Genomic DNA, 16,979 nt, shown 5'->3' with positions numbered 1-16,979 from the left:
TCTAGGAAGGCCAACAGCAGTGATGTTTGGGAACAACTGAACTACATCATTGTAAATATTTAGCTGTTAAGATTCCCTAGAAGATTTCTTATATATTTCATAGTTTGAAATCATGCATTTTACCTGAATCCTTTTCTGAGTCTATTTACATGCCATTTCCCCTAAATTACCAATCAGAGCAGTTTCCATGTGGTATTTTCAAAGCAGCACAACTGGAGAAAAGGGCACTTTAAGATCTATAAAAACTGCTATCTAATAGGCCTATTGGCCTGAAACTTCTATTTGGAGGATGTTTCAAAAATAACTGGTTGGGTACAGACTATTTTTTTTTTGTTAGGATTAAATAGATGTATTTTCCCGTTTTTCCTAACTACCACCACTCACCAAAACATGCACTAATATTTATGGAATTTCTGCACAACTAATCTGATATAGTTATTAGGATGATGAAATTTACAAAATCAACATAGTTACTATACATAGAATCATCAATTGCTCAGACTCTTAGGCAATCATTACTGAAGGAAACTACAAATCTTTCTCAAACCAGTCATTAAGCTGTGACCGGGAAAGCATTATATTTTAAATGACAAAAGAGTTATTTTGGTTTTTCAAATCCTGATGTATCTGAGCTATCTCACTTGCTTGAATTCGTGATATATTTGGACAATTTCCCTTTTACCAAAGTAGGCACAATGTTTTCCAGTGATGTTATGATAAAGAGTAACAAACAGATCTCTGGGAGAAAAAAAAACCAAAACAAAACATGATTTAAACTATTTAGCAAATTTCCTGGCATTTTAAGTTACTCTAGCCAATTTCAAGCCACCAAATTGATGTAATTGTATGTAAAGCTGGGAAGAAATCCACACAATTGGTTGGCACAAGCTGGTGTGATCTGTTTCTAGCACACTGTGTCTATGCGGTTTCAGGTTGCAGCTACCAAATTTTAAGCAAGGCACAATTCCATCTCACTCCCTCGTACTATCACTGTTAGTAACTGGGGAAAAACAGAGAAGAGAAAAGGATCCTTGCTCTGAAAGAGCTCCCAGGCTTTATGGAGAATATAGACCCAGAGACAAATCATTGTTATGCACAAAATAAGTTTTGTGAAGGGGATGAGCGCTGGGTGCTAAATTAGCACCACAGAGGAGCATCAAATCCTACTTGAGGACTAGGAAAAGGATTCCCTGAGAGCTGACATCAACCCAAATCTCACAGGTAAAGTTGTGGGCCACACTTTGATAAACCTCACGAACAGGAGAATAGCTGAGTCTGGAGGGGTAACCCAAGACCAGGTTCTAGAACCTAGAAGAACTTGAATGGTGCAATTAGAAAATGCATTTGGTGAGGCGGAGACATACTGGAAGTAGAGACAGATACTGGGCAAAGCTTAGGGAGCTCATACAAACCTCACAGAAACTTTGATACAAGGTCATAAGGGCTTTAAGAAAGTTATGAGCTTGGCTGTGGATTGTTTTCTAGTTTCCTGTCATGCATACACAACGAGGTTGTAAGCTTCATGAGTTGAATATGGAAGTTTAGAATGCTACCAATTACACAGATGTCTCTGAATAGTCATGTGGTGGTATGGAGAAGCAAAATATACTAGTGTTTTACTGAATGTTTCAATTTCCACCTGGAGTTTGATTCTATGTAGATATATCCCACCTGGTATGTAAAAGAAATAATATACAGAAAATAACTAATTTTGTTTAGGTCTTTTTTCAATTATAAACACATACCAAATTAACATGAACTGTAAATGTATTTTAAAACTTATCACATCACTTATTAGTATATAAAAATGGTGTCTATCTCTAATTTTATCTAGCATTTACAAATTACTCATAAATTTATGTCTGTTTCTCTGCAAAACATTGGTCAAAAATTTGAATATACAGAAGAGTAGTAGTACTTTAATACTACTGGGAAATCAATTTCAGTGGCTTATCCCAGCATTTTTCAACCTTTTTCATCTCATGGAACACATAAACTAATTACTAAAATTCTATGGCACATCAAAATTTATTATATTTTTTGCCTGACAAAAATAGATATAATTTTGATTCATTCACACTGGGTGGCTATTGTTGCCTTGGCTATTCTCATTTTTTTTTTATTTGACAACTTAAGGGAAAAGAGGTCAGTGCCCCTGACTAAATAGTAAGGTATTGCATATTTTTAAATTCTTGAGATACACTGGTTGAAAAATCACTGGCTTATACTAACACACATAACAATATGCTACAGAGGAAATGACCTTGTATTTGATTGTGATCTGGAGACTTGTGACATTGTGTTATATTCTCAAGTCCACTTCTCATAATCAAGCCCTCTATTGTAAACACAGGTATTTCTCAACTCTAAAATTAAGTAAAAATAGCATGTTCTCTTTGGAAAAGATTTGATGAACTGGATTTATTTATCATGACACAAAATGTTCCCTCTTTAGTATTGAATATACCAAAATAATTCACACAATTTACTAGCTTTAGCAGATAAGCTGAACAATTATATAAAAACACTACTGTATATAACATATAGGCAGGACAGAGACAAATTTAGTGATAGGACCGAAATTTTCTTGGTGTTTTAGCCTGTGCCTCATATTGTATAAATGGTGTTTTTAATATTCTTCAACTTCAAATATTTGGTCAAAAGAAAAGAAGGAGCCTGGCCAGCATGGCTCAGTGGTTGAGAATCAACCTATGAACCAGGAAGTCACGGTTCGATTCCTGGTCAGGGCATGTGCCTGGATTGCAGGCTTGATCTCCCAGTGTGGGGCATGCAGGAGGCAGCCGATCAATGATTCTCTCTCATCATTGATGTTTCTCTCTCTCTCTCTCTCCCTCTCCCTTCCTCTCTAAAATCTATAAAAATGTATTTTAAAAAAGGAAAAAAAGAAAAGAAGGAAGTTAATATGCATAGGTTAGAGTATGCTCTCTCTATGGTTGGAAGCCTTTATTTAAAATAAGAAATGTAAGTGCAGTCTGCACTATGCTGCAGTAACAGTGTTAAAAATCTCAGTGATTTAGTAGTAAGGGCTTATATTTTGTTTACTCTACAAGTTCCACACAAATGGGCAGTGAGACAGGGGAGGTATGGTAGGTTTACAGCTTAATGGAAGGTCCACGTTGTAATGCTACCATTTTTTTCTGGGGCTTCCAGAGCACCAATGTCAGGGAGAGATAAAGCTTGGAAAATTTCACCTAATTTTAACTGCCTTGGAGAGGAAGTGACACATAATCGTTTCCACTTATATTTCACTAGCTAGACTTAATCACATGTTCCCACCTACCTGCAAGGGAATGTGAAGATGCAGTTGTCTGTGTGTCTACTAGGACAAAGGAAAGGGGAAATGGGTATACAGTTGAGTGCTGGAATACCTACCACAGAGGACAAAGAACTAGTATGTTAAATGTATGGAATCAGAGCAGGAAAAACTTAAGAATTCCACTAGAACTTGCCTTTCAGATCATGTGCTCTTTAGCTACAAGAGCCATGTCTTATATGATTTTGAATCTTTAGTGGCCATGACAATGCCTGAGTATATAGGCATTCCAAAAATGTATCAAATGATTGATTTTCCTAAAATTTATAGAAGAGGTAGAGTCAGAATTGTTTGAATTGGAAGTGCTCCCAAACCACAAAAATACTGGATGCATTAGATAATCTATATAATAAAAGCCTAAGTGACCATTATGGCAGAATGACCAGAATGACTGGTCGCTATGATGTGCACTGACCACCAGAGGGCAGACATTCAATGCAGAACCTGCTCCTGGTGGTCAGTGCACTCCACAGAGGGAGCACCACTCAGCCAGAAGCCAGGCTTACTGCTGGAGAGTGCAGCGACAGTGGCGGGAGCCTCTCCCGCCTCCACGGCAGTGCTAAGGAGCAGGGAGCCGAGCAGTAAGGAGCAGTGAGAAGGCAGGTGGTAAGAAGTGAAGGATCCTGTACTGTGAGAGGGTGCAGGCCAGGCTGAGGCCCTCCCTCCAGTGCACAAATTTCATGCATTGGGCCTCTAGTAATATATAATCAGTTTAATTATAAATCAATTGATATAAATCAGTTTGGTACAGAGATAATCTACAAGTTCAACATAAATTGTCTGTTTTTTATCTCCTGGCTCTAATTGTTTCCTGAGTGTGGAGACATGCCTAAGTAAAAGAATTCCAAAAGCTGGATGACAAACTGAACTGAAACAGCCAATCAAGAAAAGCTGTCAACATCCACTTATGCCTACTACAGATTCCATCACAAGTGCTGCAAAGTTGACTAAGCTTCAATCTGTGCTGTTTTTGTATTCACAGAAACATAACTAGAGAGCTGGAAAACACCTTAAGAAGCATTTGATCTAGAGATGGCAACTGATAAAACACCACTCCCCAATTCTCTCCCCATAGCAGATTCTCTGATATATACTGGTGGGGCAAAAGTAGGCTTACAGTCATTTTTTTATGGAAAATAATACAATAACTAATAAAAAATAATACAAGAATAAGCTCTGTGTTTCGCATACTCACAACTGTAAACATAGTTTTGCCCTACCTGTATTTATATGGGCTTGTACGTGAACTGAAGGTCATGCAGATAATTGCCTTGGGCTTATGAACTGTAAGGTATTATGCTATGAGCTTTATATGAATTATCTAATGTATTCATTATAGCAACTCTAGAAGGTAGGTGATATTATTTTCCTCATTTTACAGGTGAGGAAAGAGAGGCTTAGAGAAGTTAAGTAACCTGCTTATGGTTACACAGTTGGTAAGTGGGTACAGAAATCTTTGATTCCAGATCTGGTGCTCTTAACCACTGTAATTAGTCATTGTGATATAATGCAATTAGAATGGACTATGGTGACAACATTGAATCAGGACACTCAGACTACTTCTGAACATGGTGACCCAAGCAATAACTTCCAGTAAGTGGTGGTTGTTGAGGAAGTTGTAACTTACTTTCCTTCCCTGTCAATTTCCTTAATTCAGAGAAATTGAGAAAACTAAGACCCAGGGGGAAGAGGTTTGTATAAAGTTACCTTCAGGGATATGGTGACAGAACCAGGAATAAGAAAACTCAGCAATCCTGACTTGGAATCTCAGGCTCTTGCACCAGGATATCCACTAAGATCTTTGTCCAGCATGGGCAGCAGCTCAGAAATCAAGGATTCATGGTTCCCATTTGACAATAGACCCCAAAGAGGATCCAGTCTCAGGACATGGAGCACTCGAGCATTTCTAGAGTATCCAGTGAAGACTTCCTCAATGTTTTCCCACAGAGCAGCGGTTCTCAACCTGAGGGTCGCGACCCTTTGGCGGTCGAACGACCCTTTCACAGGGGTCGCCTAAGAACATCCTGCATATCAGATATTTACATTACGATTCATAACAATAGCAACATTACAGTTATGAAGTAGCAACAAAAATAATTTTATGGTTGGGTCACAACATGAGAAACTGTATTTAAAGGGCCAGAAGGTTGAGAACCACTGCCACAGAGCATTTAGTCATACAAATCAGGTGTGCTGAGGGCCATGCAGAACTTCAAAGAAGGATCAGTGACTACTTTAGTTTGATTACCTCCAAACAGACTAAATTAGTTCTGGTGCCTCTGGTCACTGATGAGGCTGACTCATAGAGAAGATGGAAATCCAGAAAGTCATGGACAGGAAACACGAAGGAAGAGGGGGAGAGGATAAGACAGAAAGGGGAATGATTAAAAAAAAAAAAAGGTAAAATCATGAACATCTGTTATGTTGATTTGTAGAGAGAGCTTAACAAAAATTATAATCACTATACCTGTGCTCAAGCTTAGTTAGCTGCTCTCAAATTTAACACATTGACAAATTATTTCACTTCATTGTGAAGGCTGTGGCTTCTCTAGGGCTTGTTGGTGCAAGATCTTTTTCTTACCTTAATTACTTGTTTTATTTTATATATATACTAGAGGCCCGTTGCAGGAAGATTCCTGCAAGAATAGGGCTTCCTCAGGCCTATTCCTGCAAGAATAGGGCTTCCTGAGGCCGGAACAAAGCAGTGGAGAAGAGAGCGAAGCCTGCCTCACTCCCTCCCGTCTCCGCCGCTTGGCTTCCTCCCTTCTCTGCTGCTGTCCCTCCCGGCCACCCGGGTCGCACAAGGGAGGGCCGGATGGCAGTGGGGCAGGCGGCAGATGGAGCTGTCCTGCCCTGCCTGCAGTATGAAAATTAATGGCCATCTTTGTTGGGTTAATTTGCATACTCTTCTGATTGGCTGATGGGCATAGTGAAGGTACGGTCAATTAGCATCTTTGTCTTTTATTAGTGTATATATATATATTTATTGATTAAGATATTACATATGTGTCCTTATCCCCACGTTACCCCCACCCCCTGCTCATGTCCTCACCCCCCTGTTGTCCGTGTCCATTGGTTAGGCCTATATGCTTGCAACCCTGGCATGTGCCCTTGACTGGAATTGAACCTGGGAACCTTCAGTCCACAGGCCGATGCTCTATCCACTGAGCCAAGCCATGGACTGGATTTCAACTTTTCCCACTAGCCTTTCTCCAGTTTGCTAGGTCACTGTCTTTGGGGCTCTGAAGTGTAACAAGGACCTGGGAAGGCAAGCTGAGTGCCTGCTATTTCAGACAAAAGCTTCAGTGAATACACTCTTCTGTTGATTTTAGGTGTATTCTTCTCAGAGATGAGTGCTAGCTTTCAATGAAGGGTTTGTAGAAGCACTTGAACCTTTTCAAGAAAACTCTGAATTTCTAAAACATGATGGGTGACAAGAGGTAAGGACTCTGGATGTTTACACAGTAACTCTTTTATAGTTTATTTTCTATTCATACGTTGCATGCCTTGAGCTCTTCACATTGCTAAGGAAGCAACAAGAAAGGAACCTAATTTTCCTGCATCTCATTGTGCTAACAGAGCCAAAATGTTGAGTGAAAGATGGAAATGAGTGAGTGAATTTTTACATTATCCTTAAGAGCATTGACAGAACATCACATTCTGTGTAATTTAAATAGCTGAATGGAGCAGGCATAGTTTAATTAAAGAAAAACTATGAGCTACAAACTTCAGACAATGATTCTAATGGGCGCTTAACAATATCTTCACTAAACTCATTTTATTAAGAGAGTTGTAGATGTCAGCCTTGGCAAACAACAGTCCAAAGGGTGAGTTTGGAGCTAACATCTGTGCCTGGCCAATGTGGCTCAGTGGTTGAGTGTCAGCCCATAAGCCAAGAGGTCACCGGTTTGATTCCCTGTCAGTGCATGCCTGGGTTGTGGGTTCGATCCCCTGTAGAGGCGTGCAGGAGGCAGCCAATTGATGTTTCTATCTATTCCTCTCCCTTCCTCTCTAAAATAAAGAAAAACATTAAAAAGACTAACATTTATGAATTTATGAGCCATTGTTGGTTAAATATACTGCTCTTGTGTCAAGTAGGGGTTTTAGGAAGGTGTGTGTGTGTGTGAATTTTCATGGAAAGCACAACCTGGTATTTTGGTGTTGCCAAGAGAAGCCCTACTGAGAGGCATAGCTTTAGTGAATTCACTAGAGTCCAGTGTCTGATCTTCAGCCTCAGTGTCAGAGATAATCTCTTTTCTAAAATTGGGGGGAAGCCTAATTCCCTTTGTATATGTGTTAATTATTTTCAGTCAAGAATAAGAGCCAGGGGGTTAGATTCACCTTAAGATAAGTTAGTGATCTCTGCCCTGACCCACTGTGTGCTAATTTTATTTTTACATGCCCTGACTCTCTGAGATCAGTCCCATTTTGTCTACCCATAAGAGTTGATTGAGGTGGAGGCAAATTTCCCCCACAGCTTAGGTTTTTGTTGTTGTTTTTTTTTTTTAATCACTTCTTTAGCTTTTATTGGTGGGAAAATGAGGAGGCTCAAACTGAAGTGCATGTGGAGATCTTGACTTACATGACCTTAAATCATATATATTTTGGATAAAGGGAAAAAACATAGAAATTATCTTCTAATTAAACCTACTAATTAAATCTGAACCTCAGTAACTGCAGGAAATGGGATTGTATTAGCCTTATTTCTCAGGTTGACTCAACATTAATGCCTGATTATGGCTGGACCCTCTTGGTACATTTATATTCTTAAAAGGGCACTTTCCTTTTTACTGATGGTGGATGTCGGGGACTACCTCGTCATCACACTGTTGTCTTATATTACAGTTTTAGTAATTGGATCCATGTTCTATATCCCTGTTTATATATTTCTGACGTTTTTCCTTTCCCACTGGCCTCACAGGGTTTATTGACAGGCCAGCAGAGGACATTTGGCTCAGGTGGACTAGAAAGACCTGAACAAGAAAGTGGCCCCATCCTCATTTCTTGGAACAGCCTGTGGTCACCAGCACAATAGGGGGCAGTCACACCAGAGGGCGAGACCGCAGGCCAACAATAACAAGGGCCACTTACAGCCCACAGCCTCAACTTATAGCCCACAGCCTCAGTGGCCAGCACTAATCGGTCTGAAGGACAACGAACTCCATCTAATCAGACTAGAACACTTACATCCCTCAGCCTCTGCCCCTTGTGGTTTTTGTGTATAAAATTCAACCCTAAGGACAGCGGAGGCTGAGTCCTAACCTTCCCTAGTTGTGGCTCCATCCCCCCATTCCCTCTAATAAACTCCCCTCTTGCTCACTGTGTCCACCTATTTCATTGAACTACTCCAATCTTACATTTATTTAGGGTTATAGATTAGGTTTCCTCTTTGCCCTCACTCAATCCCTCCAGGACTGGAGCTGGTAAAACTCAGTCCCATAGTTCAATACTGGATGCCTGATGCTAGACGCCCTGTGCTATCTCTCTTGACTAGACCATTGCTTAGAGCTGATGGCTAGACCATCTTGGTGCATTTGCATTCCTTACTGGGAGAGGCATACATTTATTCTCTATGCAGAATTAACAACAATAACAATTACCATGGCACTCTTGGTGACATTTGGGAATTTCATGGATAAAAACAAAATCTGATAAGCTTCTAAATGAAAATTAGAGGTAATTTTAAAATGAAGTAAATCAGATTGTTATAAGATATCCAATCTACAGTAGTTAATACATATTCTCAGATTTTAGAATTTTACCCTTACAAATATCCTTCATATGTGAGGAAGAAATGCACTTTGATATGCAAGGGCTTGGAAATCATGAGGTGAAAGGAGGTGTTCCATATTCCTATGGTTCCTTCTTAGCCTTTTAGTGAGTCTATGCTCTTGATGATGAACTTTCCATGAGTTCCTCAACTTTTCTCCCTCCTTAGGTGGGAGAGACTGGCTAGAATGGGCCGGAATTGGTTATTTTCCTTTCCCTGGGACATTTAGGCTCTGATAATAACCAGGCGGGCTGGGTTCTGTTTAACCACATTGTTCTGAGGGCAAAGCCTTTGTAAGAATAACAGAGTGTTAGTGTATTCCAAAATGGTTCCTTCCCACTTCCACCTGCCAGAAGCACAGGGCATTTTTCTCTGCTATTTACTGTGCCAACCTGGTTGAGTTCCTGGTGGTAAATCTCACAATATTTTGGGAGTCCCTAGGCAGATGGTGTTATTGGCAGGACCAAGGCCAAAAGGGTCTGTACCTGAATGCACAAGGGATGGGGCAATTTTGGGGTCTGAAGCTGAGACTACAATTGGTACCTGAACATGGGCCTGCCTTCTCTAAATTGTCCTGCTTGATCCTGACCTCCAGCAGGGTTTCACAAGCTCTTACCTGAATCCTAAAACTCCCCAAAAGTCACTTTTGTCTGTGTATGTCTGCCTAATTGTTGTTGCTATGGGGAGTTATGAGTGGGAGACCTCCTAGTCTGCCATCCTGTTCTCAAATATTTTTTAAACAAATTTGAAAAAATAAAAATTGTTTACCCACATATTTAACATTTTCAGTGCTTTGTATTCCTTTGTATGGATCCATATTTTCATCTGGCATGATTTTCCTCTTGTCTACAGAATACTTTCAATATTTTTTTATAGTGCTAGTCTGAAGGAGATGAATTGCCTCAGTGTTTCTTTTTCCTGAAAAAGTCTATTTTGTTTTCATTTTTGGAAGATATTTTTCACTGAGTAAAGAATTATAGGTTGAGAGGATTTTATGTTTTTAGTACTTTAAAATGTCACTCTAATGTATCTAGTTTGCATTGATTTGGAGGACAAGTTCACAATCATTTTTATGTTTATTGTGCTATATCTAATGCATCTTTTTTCCGCTGGTGATTTTTAAGGGTTTTACCTTTATCACTGGTTTGCAACATTTTTATTCTGACGTGCTTTGGCCTGTTTTCTACGTCCTCTTGCTTTGGTTTTATTGAGCTTACTAGGTAGGTCTCTGGGATTATACTTTTTATCAAATTTTGAAATATTTCAGCCTTAATTTTTCAAATCCTCTATTATTTTATTCTGGAATGTCAATTTTACATGTGTTAGGCTACTTTTTGTTGTCTCATGGGTCATTGATGATGTGAGATTTTTTCCATTTCTTTTTCTTAATAAATATATTTTTATTAATTTCAGAGAGGAAGTGAGAGGGGCAGATAGAATCAATGATGAAGTGAGAGGGGCAGATAGAAACATCAATGATGAGAGAAAATCATTGATCAGCTGCATCCTGCATGCCCCACTCTGGGGATTGAGCCCACAACTCAGGAATCGAACTATGACCTCCTGGTTCATAGGTCAACACTCAACCATGGAGCCACGCTGGCCAGGCTCTATTTTTTTTCTTGATGTATTTTGTTTTTAAAAGTGTCTATTGTTATATAATCAAATTCATTAATTTTTTCTTCTGCAGTGTTTTCACTGAAATCTCTCTCAGCATTGTGGAAACTCTAAAATCTCCTTCAACTCTGAAACTCCCAAATTGTTTATGCAAGGCCAGGGTAGTGTAAGTGAGCTATAATCTTATCTTTTATCTCTTGGTGTCAGTAGACAGTATTAAAGTTGATAAATCATGAAATAATGATATAATATATCTGCCTGTTTCCCCTGTGCCTAGAAAAATATATGATACATATTAGGTGGTTAATACATTTGGTAAATGCATGGATGAAAATAGGATTGGAGGTATAAAGCGTCAGTTAAAGTAGATGTTTTCTTTCATAAGGTCTTTTTTATTATTTATCTCTTAAAATATAACCAGATTATTATATTATTTTAAAATAATATAGAAAAAATTAAATTGTTTAACTCTCAATTTAATTATAAAAAAAAGATATCTGCATAATTAATATCTGCTAGAAAATTTAATTGGAATATAACACAGAATAAGTCCTGAAAAAAGAGACATTCTCTTGGTTAAGTAATGTGGTTAATTACTTTAGATACTTCAAGTCTTATTGCTGCAGTAGGCATAATCAGCAGGAAGCAAAGTATCTGAATCCCATTTTCTAAATCAGAATTATTCAATGTTGGGTCCATGAAATATTGGTGGTCTTGTGTATGTATTAACAGTTCCACAAGTGGTTTGTTGGTTTTAAAAGAAAAATAAATGAAATAAAATTTAAAAGTAAGATTAATTTCACAGAAATTCTCATTCAAATTTCATTATCAGATTCTTAAAGTTTTCATATGTACTGTAAGATTCCATTGAATCTCATTCAACTTGCATGTCATTAACAAAACAGTTTGCAATCTATAACATACACACAATAAAAGGACAAATGCTAAACATATTAAAACAGTTCAATGACAGATCCAGAGACAGAGGCATCGATTGGACCTGAGGGAAGGTAGGGGAGGGTGGGGGTAAGGGGGAGAAATCAACCAAAGGACTTATATGCAAGCATATAGGCCTAACCAAAGGACATGGTTTTTTTTTGGGGGGTGAGGGCATGAGTGGGGGGGGTAGGGGGTAACGTGGGGATAAGGACACATACGTAATAACTTAATAAAAAAATCTAAAACAATAAAACAGTTCAATGAATTTTTACTAAGTAAACGTACCCATTTATCTGGTGTCCATATTAATATACACATTATCATCAGCATCCCATAAGCCCTTCCAACTCATATTTCTAACAAGGGAATTACTTGCTCATATCTATCAGCATAGATTATTTTTAAGATTTAAGTAAATAGAAATGTCATTTTAATATTATTTTAAATGTTCACCATACATGCCTTCTCCTTGTAAATAATCCATTAAAATATATCCCCAAATCAGCGTGGCGGTGCGGAGGGAGGGGGCGCGGGCCGGGCCGCGGAGGACGCTCGAAGATGGCGGCCTTCTCCGAGATGGGTGTTATGCCTGAAATCGCGCACACTGTGGAAGAGATGGTTTGGCTTCTCCCAACTGATATCCAGGCAGAATCCATCCCACTGATCCTGGGAGGCGGTGATGTGCTTATGGCTGCAGAAACAGGAAGTGGAAAAACTGGTGCTTTCAGCATTCCAGTTATCCAGATAGTTTATGAAACTCTGAAAGACCAACAGGAAGGCAAAAAGGGGAAAACAACAATTAAAACTGGTGCTTCAGTGCTCAACAAATGGCAAATGAACCCATATGACAGAGGATGTGCTTTTGCAATTGGGTCCGATGGTCTTCGCTGTCAAAGCCGAGAAGTGAAGGAGCGGCATGGGTGTAGAGCTACTAAAGGACTCACGAAAGGGAAACACTACTACGAAGTGTCCTGTCATGACCAGGGGCTGTGCAGAGTCAGGTGGTCTTCCATGCAGGCATCTTTAGACTTAGGTACTGACAAGTTTGGATTTGGCTTTGGTGGAACAGGAAAGAAATCCCATAAAAAACAGTTCGATAACTATGGAGAGGAATTCACTATGCATGATACCATTGGGTGTTACCTACATATAGATAAAGGACACGTCAAATTCTCCAAAAATGGAAAAGACCTTGGTTTGGCATTTGAAATACCACCACATATGAAGAACCAAGCCCTCTTTCCTGCCTGTGTTTTGAAGAATGCTGAACTAAAATTCAACTTTGGTGAAGAAGAATTTAAGTTTCCACCAAAAGATGGTTTTGTAGGTCTGTCCAAGGCACCGGACAGCTGAGTTGTCAAATCACAGCACACAGGTAATGCGCAGGTGGCACAGACCAAGTTCCTCCCCAACGCGCCCAAAGCTCTCATCGTTGAACCCTCCCGAAAGTTAGCTGAACAAACTCTGAACATCAAGCAGTTTAAGAAATATGTTGATAATCCTAAATTAAGGGAGCTTCTGATCATTGGAGGTGTTGCAGCCCGGGATCAGCTCTCTGTTTTAGATAATGGGGTGGATATAGTCGTTGGCACTCCGGGGAGACTGGATGACCTGGTGTCCACTGGGAAGCTGAACTTGTCCCAAGTTAGGTTCCTTGTCCTGGACGAAGCCAACGGGCTTCTCTCTCAAGGCTACTCGGATTTTATAAATAGGATGCACAATCAGATCCCTCAGATCACCTCCGATGGAAAAAGGCTGCAGGTGATGCAGATAGGGAAGGTGGCTTAAAATGTCCTTCAAAGCAAAATCAAATTTAATGCCAGGGAGTTTGTTTTAGTGGCACTTTGCCTAATTGTGTTAACCCTGGTTTGTGACATAGATTCCATAGAATTATATGGTACCATTATAGCCTGACTTCCATTGTTTTTTTTTACATAATCTGAGGCTAGTGTTTTCCAAAGTTAACTCTTAATCTGCCTTCCACTAGGGCCTGATAAGAAGGGACACCAGTTCTCCTGTGTTTGTCTGCATGGCGACAGAAAGCCTCATGACAGAAAGCAGAACTTGGAAAGATTTAAGAAAGGAGACGTAAGATTCTTGATTTGCACAGATGTGGCTGCCAGAGGAATTGATATCCATGGTGTTCCTTATGTCATTAATGTCACCCTGCCTGACGAGAAGCAGAACTATGTCCACCGGATCGGCCACGTCGGCAGAGCTGAGAGGATGGGCCTGGCCATTTCCCTGGTGGTAACAGAAAAAGAGAAGGTCTGGTACCATGTGTGTAGCAGCCGTGGAAAGGGGTGTTACAACACCAGGCTCAAGGAGGATGGCGGCTGCACCATATGGTACAATGAGATGCAGTTGCTCTCTGAGGCAGAAGAACACCTGAACTGTACCATTTCTCAGGTTGAAGATATAAAGGGCAGGTCATTTACATTGCTTTGTGCTCTGTGTGTGATGCAGGTGGAAACTATAAAGGCCATGTGGATGTTTTGGCACCTACGGTTCACGAGTTGGCTGCCCTTGAAAAGGAGGCGCAGACGTCTTTTCTGCACCTTGGCTACCTTCCTAACCAGCTGTTCAGAACCTTCTGATTCTAACACCCCGAGTAAGACTTGAGTGATGCGGCTGTCGTCCTAAAACTCTAAAACGGCTGTACTGCTTCCAGGCAGCAGCGTTTATAGTCACTTAAGCTATTAATGCTAACTCTTGCATGTCAAGAAACATGGAACATTAGTCATAGGAATTCTTCATGTAATGGCAACCTAATGAAAGTAATAAATGTGATGACTCTAATTATAATAATTAAAAAATATATATATATCCCCAAATCACACACACACACACACACACACACACACACACACACACACACACACAAAGGATCAATGGCTGTAAAGAGTGAACTACAATGTAAAAGTAGCAATGAAAATGGTAATATAAATAGTACGATTCAGAATAACATTTCAAACATAACTAGAAAATAAGACTCCAGTGAGAATATATATCTGTGAATTCAAGAAAGAAAACATGAATATGCAAACGTGATGGGTTTACTAAAACATCCAAAAGGAAAACTGGAATTAGAAAACAATGAAAAGGAATATCCAAAAAGTTAGATTTTATTCAATTGGTGTGAATTTTCACCTAGTTATAGATGCACTGTTACAAATTTAGCTATCCTGTAGCCTAAAGCTACAGATAATATTTTTTTATTATTTTCAAACAAAATACAGTGACCTCATTGGTAAAGCAATATTTTCCCAACCAGGTTTGACATAAATTTATCTAGAACAGTGGTTCTCAACCTTCCTAATGCCACGACCCTTTAATACAGTTCCTCATGTTGTGGTGACCCCCAATTTCATTGTTACAAATTGAACATAATTAAAGCATAGTGATTAATCACAAAAACAATATGTAATTATATGTGTTTTCCGATGGTCTTAGGCGACCCCTGTGAAAGGGTCGTTCGACCCCCAAAGTGGTTGCAACCCACAGGTTGAGAAGCGCTGATCTAGAAGGATAAAGATAAATGTGTTACTTAAATTAAATCAGACACAAAGAATACATGAGTTTCTTTCAATATCATACTCATCATGAGAAGTAGGCACAATGAGATACAATTAACACTAAAGAAAGTTGTTTAAATCAGCTATAGGTGTCTTTCATGACAGAATAACTGGTATGAGAATTGCCCTCCATCTATAAATTACTAGAAAAGTGGGCAAAGTATATGAAATAATTGTTTTCAAAACTTGAGTAAAAGACAGCACAGGAGTTTGAGCCCTGAGAGAAAGGAAATAGACAAGTTGAGTCCATAAATTTCTATCTGGAGGCAATTTCTAGCCTGTTACACAGAAGTGGAACCCAAGAAATACTTAGAGGCCTTGTTGAATTGAGGTAACAGATATTGTTGCTCAAGGAAACTGAGGCAGCTAGAATTGTGAGAAATACTAGAGAATAAGGAGCTATGCAAGAACGAGACTGCAAAAGTATTTTGATGAATGCTATACTGAGCATGTTTGACATGAAACTTTTTAAGGAGCCAAGCAAAAACAAAAACAAAAACAAAAAAACCTCTAGGGCAGTGGTTCTCAACCTTAGCTGCACATTAGAATCAGCTGGGAATCTTTTTAAAATCCTGATTTCTGGCCCTCATTTTCCAGAAATTCTTTCTTTGTTATGGGGTGGGGCCACAACATTAGTAACAAAGAAACAGATTTTCTGGAGGATGAGGCCCAGAAATCAGGATTTTAAAAAGATTCCCAGGTGATTCCAATGTGCAGCCAAGGTTGAGAACCACTGCTTTAGGGTAATTGTGCTCCCAGAAAAAAAAATCCCACTGGGGAAATAGATATAAGCTGACCATGTTCCAGAGCTTACAAAGCTCCCAAAGACATTTCAATTCCTACTACCTAGAGCAGGGGTCCTCAAACTTTTTAAACAGGGGGCCAGTTCACTGTCCCTCAGACCGTTGGAGGGCTGGACTATAGTTTTAAAAAAACTATGAACAAATTCCTATGCACACTGCACATATCTTATTTTGAAGTAAAAAAACAAAATGGGAACAAATACAATATTTGTATTTGCATGTGGCCCGTGGGCCGTAGTTTGAGGACCCCTGACCTAGAGTGAAGAGACCACCTTGAAAACCCAGAATATCTAGCAGAGATCCAGAAGAGTTAACCTTAGTAAAGTCACTCTAGACCTGTTGCAATTTTTAAGAACAGGGCTTGAAAGGATCATATTTATCTACAAATAGATTTCAACACTTCTTAAAAGAAATAAAACACCTAAACAATTAACAATTAAAAGTTACAATGTATACCATTCAATAAAAATAGTAGACATGGGAAACAACAGGAAAATGTGAATCATAAGTTAGAGAAGAAATAAAATCAATAAAAACTGGCTCAAAATGAACTGAGAAGATGAAATTACCCAGTAAGAACTATAAAATAGCTCATTTAAATATGCTCAAAGACTTAAAGTATGAATCAGCTACCTGCATCTAGAAGAAACGCTAGATCACATTTCCTTTTATTTATTACTGAAATTCAATGCTACAAAAGAAAAATTTAAATTCTCACTTAGTCAATGATAATTTAGTAACCCAATATTAAGACTAGAAAAGATGCACTAGGAGTATTATCCCTGAAGGGGCACCAGCTCTGTGTGTAGCAGGTCACAGTTTGTTATGAAAACAAAGAAGTGTCGTGTGAATGTTATTCTACAAACTGTGGTAATCACAGAACACCATTATGACATCTTGAAGCTAAGCCAGTGAAAATTGTGAAACTGGTCAAATCATGG

The 16,979-nt window shown here is 39.1% G+C and overlaps 1 protein-coding gene across 1 annotated transcript; it reads left to right on the top strand.

The window, feature by feature from the left end:
- The first annotated feature begins 12,168 nt into the window (after positions 1–12,168).
- Positions 12,169–14,459, top strand: LOC102263750 (ATP-dependent RNA helicase DDX1-like). The gene is given in 3 exon segments (XM_014548438.1): positions 12,169–13,421; positions 13,629–14,073; positions 14,076–14,459. Coding segments are annotated over 3 exon segments (1,830 nt in total). The 5' UTR covers positions 12,169–12,218; the 3' UTR covers positions 14,258–14,459.
- The last annotated feature ends 2,520 nt before the right edge of the window (positions 14,460–16,979 follow it).

Source organism: Myotis brandtii, unplaced genomic scaffold, assembly GCF_000412655.1.
Source record: "Myotis brandtii unplaced genomic scaffold, ASM41265v1 scaffold1145, whole genome shotgun sequence".
Lineage (NCBI taxonomy): Eukaryota > Metazoa > Chordata > Mammalia > Chiroptera > Vespertilionidae > Myotis > Myotis brandtii.
Note: the sequence above shows the minus strand (reverse complement) of the source record. Positions and strands in the feature narration are given on the sequence as shown.